This window comes from Chionomys nivalis, chromosome 6, assembly GCF_950005125.1.
Source record: "Chionomys nivalis chromosome 6, mChiNiv1.1, whole genome shotgun sequence".
NCBI classification, from domain to species: domain Eukaryota; kingdom Metazoa; phylum Chordata; class Mammalia; order Rodentia; family Cricetidae; genus Chionomys; species Chionomys nivalis.
In genome coordinates, this window is record NC_080091.1 from 10848853 (window position 1) to 10859829 (window position 10977).

The window sequence follows — 10977 nt, forward strand, 5'->3', positions numbered from 1 at the left end:
TGCAAAGGTGGATGTCTCCCTCAAAAAGGAGCCCCTAGGCCCAGACTGCCCTAGTGTCATCTCCAGGGGAAGTGCTATTGCTGGCCTGTTCCGCCAGTGCCTCGAGAGGCTGCTTAGCCTGGACCTGGGTGGCTACAGGGTTTTCCACTGCCACGGTACTGCCTTGTGTGGCTTTGATGAAACACAGGGAGGCTGGGTTAAATAGCATGTTTATTTGGGCTCATTACTTCGGAATTACAACTCCATGCTGCCAGGCACCTGCCCCCTACTGTTGCCTCCATCCACAGATGCTATAAGCTCACTCTGCCACAGAGATGCCCATCCCACCTGTGCTGGGCTCCCAGGGGCTCCACACTCCTCGGGCAGATGTAAGCCTGTCCCTGCAGCCCAGAGGATTCAACTCTTGAGGCGGGACCCTGTTCCCAACTCTACTGTCACTAGTGTCTCTTCTATTGCCAGGGGCTCAGAAAGGAATGGGTTTGGGGACATGGGCATGAGACAGCCACACTGGGCCAAGTCTGCTTTTATTCAGGAGAGCTGCTCCATGGCTGCAAGCAGCTCAGGTCTCAAGACAGATGTGGCTGGTTCCACTCCTGCAGCCCTCATGTCCTCCAACACAGAAGCATCCCAGGAGAAGGTCAGCAGGGCAGACGGTACCTGCACACAGGCAAAATGTCACCCAGGGTATGATATCATCCATCCCCACACCACCTTCTCCATAGGATCCCTGCAGTCCGCTCTTTAGAGGTACCCTCCCCCGCACTGAGATGCCCCTGGCAGTAGGAAAGTGATCCAAAATGCTAAAACCTGTGAAGTACACCCCAGCTCACCAGCCCACATTCATTCAGGGCCAGGGCTTGGTCTTCCACCAGCCTCTGACCTCCTGAGGCCCGCAGCTCAAAAGGCAACCAGTCGTTCTGCAGTGCCTCGCGCACGAACTGGAAGAGCACAGGCAGCCGCTCCCTGGCGTAGAAGGTCCCTGTGGGGTACAAAGCATGAGCTAAATAGTACAGCCAACCCGCCGCCCGCCCTGAGCCAGCCCCAGGCCACACACCCTGCAGCAGGCAGCCGTCTGGCAGGCGCACACGCAGTAGGGCATAGGTGTATTTGCGCAGCTCCCGCTGCTCCTCCTTCTCCCGCATGGCCTTGGTTCTCAGCGAGCTCAGTCGCTCCACAGCCTCGGTTCTGTGTGGAGTCAAGCATGGTCAGGCTGCCACCTCGGGAAATGCACCCCTTCTTCCCCTCCTGACATGGGTCTACCTGAGCCTCTGTTCGCGCTTTGCCTCCTCGGCAGTGAGGCAAAAGAAGTCGGCAGGGAGCTCGAAGTGTGAGGCCAGAGCCGAGGGACGGAAGACGCGGCGCTGCCGGTCCAGTGTAGCACGCACTGGCTCCGCATTCAGCAGCTGCTGCTTATGCTGCTCCAGGCTCTCCGGCTGCGCCCGTGCGGCCTCACCCAGCACATAGAAGTCTTCGGAGCTCTCTGCAGAGGGGTCACAGCTGTCCCCATGTTCTGTGCACCACCCTTGCCCCCTCCCACCTGCCTGGCTGCCCGCTCACCCTGATCTGGAACCGGCAGTGTCACCTTCCTGAAGCCAATGGCTTCAAAGAACTCATGGGTGCCTTCCAAGCAGTTGATGCGCTCCTGGGGACAAGGCACTCATGTCAACCTGGCCGCAGGCCGGGACCACCTGAACCGCTGTAATTGATACCAAGCAGCTCCCATTGGCACCAGGCTAAAGACCCATAGCTGGTGAAGGGTAAGTAGCTCTTGGCTTTATGGCTGTATTTAAGACACTGCTATAGGCACAGGCTGGGATGGCTGCACCTATAAGCCTCATATGTGCGTTTGTAGGACAAGTATTCAGTTGAGAGAGGCTGCTCCAGGGAGACAGGTCCCCAACCCCAGGGACTCTCTCAATCATAGAACCTACATCCCAGGACACACGTGGTGGAAGGAGAGAGCCAGCTCCCAGTTCTTTTTGCTCCACACTCGTGCTATGACTCATGCACCCATACGTAAATTAAATACATGTGTGAGAAGAAAAATGGTGGTGTACTGCATGCCTATATCCTAACACTTTGGAAGCTGAGGCAGGAACATTTCCCCTAGTAGGTTAGGTTGGACTGCATACTGACATCTGATGTCAACAAAAGTAAAATGACCACAGACAAAACCAAGCAACACTGCCAACTGTGAGGTGCCTACCCCATGCCCAGTGACCCCGGGACAGCCTGTGGCTGCAGCGCACCTGGAACACCTTGTTCTGCAGTTTGATTTTCTGGTACCTTTCCTCCTCTGGATGCAAATGAATGTTGTCCAGGTACCTGTGGGGGGCAGAGGTGTACACAAGTCATACCTCATGCTCCTTCCACCCCTGGGCCTCACACTGAGAGCCTGGTACCCATAACACAGGGAGGACCACCCCCAATGCTCAGACCCCGTGGGTAAAACTGAGACTCACCCCAGCACTTGGGAGGCAGAGGCAGGCAGATCTCTGTGAGTTCGAGACCAGCCTGGTCTACAAGAGCTAGTTCCAGGACAGGCTCCAAAACCACAGAGAAACCCTGTCTCGAAAAACCAAAAAAAAAAAAAAAAAAAAACTGAGACTCACTTGGCAATGGTATCCACTCCCAGCTTCACCCGGTCCCGATCTCTGTTAAATGTATGTATCTTCATGATAGAGGCAGCCACAGGGTCTGTGGAGAAGTGCTGGGGGAGGGGAGGGAGGACATGCTGAGAGCCCCACAACACTGCAGGGGAATGGGCAGAGGGGCAGCAACTGCAGTTCATTGGTTCTCAGGTCACTGCAGTGTAAACTGAGGCCAGCTGTGAGTGCTTGATAGATGGCAAGGAGCATGCCTTCAGTGGAGGCCACTGTGCCTTTTACAATGATGAAAAAGCCAAGCAGGAAGAGGAGACAACATATCCCTTGTGGCCATACAGCTGTGTCTTGTGAACCATAATGGTACCTAGTAGAAGTTCCCATAGCTGCCAATCATGTAACTCCCAGATGCCGGACCTGTAACTGTGAGAAGCCAGGACCATGGTGGCTACAGTGGATGTCAGGTAGCAGAGAGGGACACGAGCCTGCCATTAACACCAGCAAATCCAAGAGGCCGGTATGATGCTGGAACCCAGGAATACACTGTGGTGGGCTGTGGGGTAAGGCAGTATTGGGGTTGCTAATCATGAGCAATCATCAGAAGACCCACAAATGGGGGAAGTCAGACAGCTGCCAGGAAGAGAAAGCCACAAGCCAAGGATGAGAAGCCTCTAGTTGCTGGGGAAGGCAAATCTGGAGCCTTCCCAACCTGGGTTTACCCCAGCAAGTCTGCTGGATTCCTGACACCACAGTTCAGGACAGAAATGCACACTGAAGCTACCAGATACTGTCAAAGCTGGTTGCAGGTATGTGGATGTCCCCTTATTCCCAGGTTTTTGTTTTTTTTTTTATTTACTTATTGTGTGTGTGTGTTTATGTGTGTGTGTGTGTGTTGCACAGGGTGACCCAAAATTCACAATCCTCCTTCCTCAGCCTCCTGAGTCATAGGACAACAGGAATGTATCACCACATCTGACTTCCCTCTATTTTCTGAATCTTCTATACTCTATGCCTCATGTGTGGATGGGGCAAAAACATGGGGTCAGATCATTGGCCCTCAGAGCACTCGCCAGGTGCAGTACTTAGAAAAAGAACGGCCACCACAGGCACGTACATTTGAAGGCTTAGTCACCAGGGAGCACTGCTATCTGAAAGGATTAGAAGGATGCAGAGGTATGTCACTGGAGGTGAGTGTGGAGGCATAAAAATCCCTTTACAGAGCTGGTGGCACACACCTTCAATCCCAGCACTCAGGAGGCAGGTGGATCTCTGAGTTGGAGTCCAGCCTGGTCTACAGAGTGAGTTCCAAGAATACACAGATAACCTCTGGAAAACAATAACAAAAAAAGCTCACAGCAGGCCCTGTCTCTGTCTCTTCCTGCATATCAGGACATGCAGTGCTCAGCTACTTCTCAAACACTGTGCCTGCCGCCACGCTCCCTGCCAGCCTGTGAACAGACTGAGCCTCTGGAACTGTAAGCCAGCCCCAATTAAATGCTTTCCTTTTTAAAAGTGGCCTTGGCCACTGTGTCTCTAAGACACCAGGCTTGATGGGCACCTGTGGTACTATGTGTCCAGGGGTTCAGGCCACTCACCGACAGGATAGCCTCCTTGATGTGCGCATCTCGCTGGTCCCTCTTTAAGGTGACGCCTGTGAGTGGGCAGATGAAATACACACCAGGCACTGCCAGGTGGGGAGAGATTTCCTCTTTGGGTTCAGGTACCTGAAGACAGACAGGATGGGGGCTCTCGCAGCTGACTATATAGACCCATGGCAGTCACCTCCTTCCAGGGTCCTTCGCCCCGCTGCCACAAGGGCTGCTCATGCCAGGCTCTGCAAGAGGCTCTCCCTCCCCAGGCAGTACCTGCCTCCACACTGCCCCAGCTAATCCCCAACAGATACCGTACCACGTTGGTCCCGGGAGCCCCTGGGCTGTTGCTGGAGGTGGCTTCGGCCTGAAGTTCCTTTCTCACTGGGAGTTAGAGTTGCAATGGGACAAATGTGAGAGCCCCAACCTGAACCCAGCGGCTGAGCCATACCCATCGCCCTCTCTGTAAACCTAGTCCTGGTCTCCTCAGTCTTCCTCAAGCCCACTGCTGCCTTTGTGAGCCTCTTCCCGTTAACACACTCTCACCCTGGTTCCGGATGGAGTCCTGAGATGTGGGCCCGCGGGCCCGAGGCTGCTTCTGTTCCAGCCGGGCCAGGGCAGCAGCGGCTGCCATCTGCGCCTCATCAGTGGGGCCCTGGCGGGGCTGCCGGAGGCCCAGCTGTGGTGACTTTTCTTTGGGATTCTTCTCTCTGGACAGACATGGGGACCCGAAGAGCGTACTGGGACTCCCACCTTGCAAAGAGGTGCATAAATCACAGACACCGGACCTCCAGTCACCATCCCCTCCCCTATCATCAACCTCCATCATGGGAGCTGCCCCACTATTTGTAGCTGGACCTCCCTTCTAGCCCTGGCCTACAGGCCCCTCCTCCTCCAGACCACTAGCCCCTGGTTGTCAAAGGCCCGCCTTCTCTACCTCCCTGCACAGTCCTACAGACTTCTTTCTGGTAGCCTAGAGCTGTCTCCAGCCTCAACCCCACCCCTTCTGGGCAGCTCCAGCAGCCCACTTGCCCACTTGCCATGCACCCATGCCTCACCTTCCTCTTCAGCACGCACAGCTCTCCAGGACCTCCAATGCTCCTGCGAGTACCCCAGCTGCCAGGGTCCCCAAAGACATCCCGCCCCTTCCTCCCAGGGCCTTCTAGGAGCATGCACCCCAACCCTACTCATCAACAGTCTGGAGTTCTCTGACCTCCACACTCCTCCAAGACCCTCCAATAACATCTCCCTCCCCAACAGCACCCAGAGTAGCACACTAAAGCCCTCCCACAATCCACACCCCCTACAAAGGAGGCAATATCTCATAGTCACCTCCCTTCGGTCCCTCCTAGGCCCCGCCCCCAGGGGGGGGATCCTTCCACCAAATCCCTGACATCGCACCGCTCCTCCCCACAAGCCAGGACCAGGAGTCTCCAGGCCCAGACCACCGCCCATTGCCCACCAGCCGGGCCCACCCCCACTGCACCACGCCCCGCCCCTCTCGGGCTACGCCCACGCCCCGGCGCTCCTAGGCCACGCCCATCTCCGAACCTCGCCCTCCCATAGGCTCCCCTGTGCACCGCTTGGAGGGGTCTCGGGCACCCCGCCGGCTCCCCACGGTCCCTAAGTTGTTCCCGCCGCCCAGCCGACGTCACGCACCCTGCGGAATCCGTGAGCTTCTGGCCGGGCCCCGCGCTCTTGAATTTGATGTCAGCCTTGATCTCCTGGAAGAACTTCTTCATGGCGGCGGCGGCCCGGCGGCGAGGGCCGCGGGGCGGGGGCGCAGGGCCCGGGTAGGGAGGAGCGGGCGGCCAAGCACCGGAAAGAAAATATCACGGCGCCGGAAGTCCCGCCCGCACACGTGACAATCGCCTCGCAAGCACCTAGTTTGCGAGGCGTCGCCTTCCTGTCTGCCGACGCTGTTGCCAGGGCGACGGACCCGCCTCCCTCAGGACCGCGGCGTGCTGCCAGGGGGCGCTAGAGAACATCGCAGCCACCGCGCGGCCTCCAAGTGTACCCTGTGAAAACTAGGCTGTACATGATGATTTCAAGACCAGCCTGGGCTAAAGAGAAAACTAGCCTGATGGGAGAACGGAATCTCTTTTGGGAGGAACAAGACAGAAAAAAAGGAGTTGACAGAGGGATTGGTGCAAGTGTAAGACTTTAAGACAATCCTGAAGCCATTTTTGACAATTCTGAATCCTCTCAGCCTCCGTGCCATAGTGCTTCCCCTCCTCCCCTGGGAACCAAGGACCTAACAGCTACACTCGCACGTACTCAGTTCCTGAACAATTACCCATATACGTATGTTTTGGTTCAGTCCCCTGGGAAACGGGGTCAAAATGACCTCTTACTTCACCTGATCTGTCAATTATTGGTAATAGCCCTTTCAAATAAGCCAATCATAATAGTCAAAGAACAACCCCCCTTGCTTCTGTGGCCCCTTTAAAAGTAGACTGTACCAGCTATTCGAGGTCCCTCGGCTTCCCAAATGCTGGGGGACCCTGTCATGACAGAATTAATAAAATCCTCATGTTTTTGCATGGGCTGTGGTGTATGAAGTGGTCTCTGGGGGCAACTCCTCCTCGGTGTTTGGACGCTAGAGTCCAATACAAGCAAGGTCAAAGCTGGTCCTGGACTACTCTGCTGGGGAGGTAGGTGAAAAAAAAAAAGGTGAATATTTTACTTAATTTGTGAACTTAAGATGGCATAAACAAAATATAGGTCTCAAAATACAGGTCTTTGCTTCCAGCAGAGGACCTCACGTAGCCTAGGCTGGCCTTGAAACTCTGATCCTCCTGCCTCTGCCTCCCAAGTGTTGAGATGATGGTTTTTTTTTTTGGGGGGGGGGGGGAGGTTGGTTTTTCGAGACAGGGTTTCTCTGTGGCTTTGGAGCCTGTCCTGGAACTAGCTCTGTAGACCAGGCTGGTCTCGAACTCACAGAGATCTGCCTGCCTCTGCCTCCCTAGTGCTGGGATTAAAGGCGTGCGCCACCATCGCCCAGCTGAGATGACGATTTTGTGTCACCTTGACAGGACAAAAGTGTGTGTGTGTGTGTGTGCAGTGTATGCACACATGTGGTATGTGAGGGTATGCATGTATGTTGTCTGTACAGAGACCAGAGGAGGACGATGGGCGACCTCACCCTTCAGCTTATTCCTGGGAGACAGGGTCTCTCACTGAACCTGGCGCTTGGCTGGCAAAAAGCCACAGCCATCCTCTGGTCGCTGTCTCACACAGTCTGGGTAACCCTGAGCACTGGGATGTCAGGCGTAACTGACCAGCTCTCTGTCAACCTTTTAGGTCCTGAGAGGTCCATGCAGCATAGACAGCCCACAGCTGTTAGGCTGTTTTCCTTTGAGATTGTACATAGAACTGTTAGGCCCAAATCCCTGGGTCCCCACAAAAGCCAACAAAGGAGATCGAGTCCCATATGTAAAAGCAAAGAGACTTTATTTTAATCAAGGAGGTCGGGTAATCTCGGCCTGCCAGGCATTGTCTCAGGGTAAATTATTGAGACTCTAGACTCCATTTAAATTCATCGGTGACCAGCGTCCGAGGTAATAATGGTTGGAAGAACTTCCTTTCTGCCCAGACTTAGATTATCATGGCTGGCCCTCACAAGAAGCTAAATAAATAAATAAGTAAATAAATAAAAACAGAAACAGCTTTTTTGTTTTATTTATTTATTTATTTTTCTTTTGCTTTGTTTTTTTGTTTTTCAAGATAGGGTTTCTCTGTGTAACAACTCCAGCTGTCATGGAACTAGCTCTTGTAGACCAGGCTGGCATTGAACTCACACAGTGTTAGGTTGGGAGTCTAGGCCCCAGTCCCTGGCTTGTTTTGATTTGGCTTGATTGGGAATTTTTGCGTTGTCAGAGAGCTCGCTTAGGAAATATTCCTAACACAGAGATCTGTCTCTCTCTGCCTCCCAAGTACTAGAATTAAAGGCGTGTACCGCCACTGTATGACAGAAACACTTCTTTATGGTGAGTCAGGATTCTGTAGTGGAAGATCCAGAAATCCCAAGGATCAAATAGTTCAGGTTAGGGAGGTCACTAACACTCACTAACTCCATGGGATTTTTGCGACGGCAGAGAGCTCGCGTTAGCAAATATTCCTAACAGGGACATGTTACATCGCAGACCCTCTTTTACAGCTGGAGAGACTGAGACACTGGGCACATTGTGGTTTTTGTTCATCATGGTATTGCATAGTTCGTGGCATGACATATAGTAGGTGCTCAATTACTGCTTTGTAAATAAAATAAGCGCTGGGATGGGGTTTAGCGAGTGGAGCACTCACCAAACATGCAGGACACCTGGGTTCCATCCCCAGCACCGCAAAAGCACTTGGGATAGAGTCAGAAGAGTCAGTTCAAGGTCAGCCTTAGCTACATACTATTCAGAAACTAGCCTGGTCTAAATAAGATCTGATCAAAAAATAAAATCAATGGAGAGCTGGAGAGATGGCTCAGAGGTTAAGGACACTGGCTGTTCTTCCAGAGGTCCTTAGTTCAATTCCCAGCAATCACATGATGGTTCACAACCATCAATAATGAGATCTGGAGCCCTCTTCTGACTTGTAAGCATACATGCAGGAAGAACACTGTACACATAATAAATCTTAATAAAGAAATAAATAGACAATGAATAAAACTAAAATACAGTATGAAGAACTGGAGAGATGGCACAGTACTTAAGAGCTGCTCTTCCAAGCTGGGTGGTGGCACACACCTTTAATCCCAGCACTCGGGAGGCAGAGGCAGGCGGATCTCTGTGAGTTCGAGACCAGCCTGGTCTACAAGAGCTAGTTCCAGGACAGGCTCCAAAACCACAGAGAAACCCTGTCTCGAAAAACCAAAAAAAAAAAAAGAGAGAGAGAGAGAGAGAGCTGCTCTTCCAGAGGACCTGAGTTCAATTCCCAGCAACCACATGGTACCTCACAACTGTCTGTGACTCCAATTCCAGGGGATCCAGCTCCCTCTTCTGGCCTCCTCAGGCACCAGACATGTAGGTGCATACATTCAAGCAGAACATCCATACACATAAAAGGATTTTTTTTTAATTTAAAAAAGTTGGGGGCTGGAGAGATGGCTCAGAGGGTAAGAGGATGGGCTGCTCTTCCAGAGGTCCTGAGTTCAATTCCCAGCAACCACATGGTGGCTCACAACCATCTATGAGGTCTGGTGCCCTCTTCTGGCGGGAAGGCATACATGCAGACAGAACATTGTATACATAATAAAAAAATTAATTAATTAAAAAAAAAAAGTTGGGTGGAGAGATGGCTCAGCGGTTAAGAGCACTAACTGCTCTTCCAGAGGACCCACATGGCAGCTAACAACTGTCTGAAGATCCAGTTCCAGGTGATCAATGCACATAAAATAAAGTTAAATAAACCATAAGAAGTATTAAAAAAAAAAAAAACAAGGTACAGTATAAAAGAAAATGGAAACCAGGCGGTGTTGGCCCAAGCCTTTAATCCCAGCACTCAGGAGGCAGGGGCAGGTGGATCCCTATGAGTTTGAGGTCAGCCTGGTCTATATAGCGAGTTCCAGGACAGGCTTCTGGCTCCTCACAGCTATCTTTGGACTTCTACACATGTTTTGTGGCATGTGTTTGCTTGCCCACACATATCACAGGTTTTTTTCTTTTTAATCTAAGAAATAAAAATAAACCGGGCAGTGGTGGTACACGGTTTTAATCCCAGCACTTGGGAAGCAGAGGCAGGTGGATCTCTGTGAGTTCGAAACCAGCCTGGTTTACAAAGTGAGTTTCAGAACAAAAGCTGTTACACAGAGAAATTCTGCCTCAAAAAACAAAAACAAGGCCGGGCGATGGTGGCGCACGCCTTTAATCCCAGCACTTGGGAGGCAGAGGCAGGCGGATCTCTGTGAGTTCGAGACCAGCCTGGTCTACAGAGCTAGTTCCAGGACAGGCTCCAAAGCCACAGAGAAACCCTGTCTCGAAAAAAACAAAAAAAAAACAAAAAAAAAAAAAAAAAAACCAAAAAAGTTATAAAGGTTCCACGTATAAAGGTTCTATAAATATAAAATAGAAATATGTTGCGTATTATAAACAAAAAATAAACATACAATTTAAAAATAAAGCTAGCATCTGCCCGCCCCTTTGTCAGCCCCGCCCTCTCGCGCTCCGCCCCTTATCCCACCAACTATTGGCGGGAGTTTGCTGCGCACCTTTGAACCTGTTCTCTTGTCATCCATTGGTCAAGCTGTAGCCAATGGGCTTCATTCTGGAAGGTCAATAATCCATCTTCTACGCTGACTGCGTACATGTCATCTGGTGGCCTCCAATGGCCTGTCCAGTACGGTTGTGTACGTCCCGCCCTCCTAGGCCCCGCTCCATCGCTTCTGGTTTCCGTCTTCCTTCAACCAAAAAAAAAAAAAAAAAGAGAGAGAGAGCGAGCTGCCCAGTGACCCGGAGGCCCCGCCCCCGCTCCCATCGAAGCCCCGCCCCGCCCCCGCCTAATTTATCTAAGCCTCGCCCCACACGCTGAACGCGTCCCACCCTAAGCCCCGCCCCATCATTCCTCTTTAGGCTCCGCCCTATAGCCCCTTAGGCCTCTGGTCCGACAGCCTCCAACCCGCCCACTGGTCCTTAGGCCACGCCCTTAGCTTCTGCTCCGTTATCCAATCCCGTTAGCTAACTCTGTTCCAACCCCTCCCTTTATTGGTCCTCGAGCTTCTCTGTGGGGATGAGCGACAGCATCGTCGGCCCATGGCGGAGGAAGGGTGGGACTTCCTGTCACACTGAACCCAATAAGTA

At 52.4% G+C, this 10977-nt stretch overlaps 1 protein-coding gene across 3 annotated transcripts; it reads right to left on the minus strand.

Moving 5' to 3' along the window:
* Nucleotides 1–177: 177 nt before the first annotated feature.
* Ubxn6 (UBX domain protein 6) lies at nucleotides 178–6039 on the minus strand. Of its 3 annotated transcripts, none has more exons than XM_057773215.1 (11): nucleotides 5852–6039; nucleotides 4739–4902; nucleotides 4512–4576; nucleotides 4199–4327; nucleotides 2613–2710; nucleotides 2250–2325; nucleotides 1558–1642; nucleotides 1261–1480; nucleotides 1055–1185; nucleotides 831–979; nucleotides 179–657 (listed from the first exon to the last, which is right to left on the minus strand). In XM_057773215.1, the coding sequence occupies exons 1-11, from the start codon at nucleotides 5932–5934 to the stop codon at nucleotides 529–531; spliced, it is 1329 nt and encodes a 442-aa protein (XP_057629198.1). In that variant the 5' UTR covers nucleotides 5935–6039; the 3' UTR covers nucleotides 179–528. The 3 variants fall into 3 exon arrangements, with proteins under 3 accessions (XP_057629197.1, XP_057629198.1, XP_057629199.1); XM_057773216.1 differs by having other exon boundaries at nucleotides 4739–4945; nucleotides 5852–5957; XM_057773214.1 differs by lacking the exon at nucleotides 5852–6039 and having other exon boundaries at nucleotides 178–657; nucleotides 881–979; nucleotides 4739–4921.
* Nucleotides 6040–10977: the final 4938 nt, after the last annotated feature.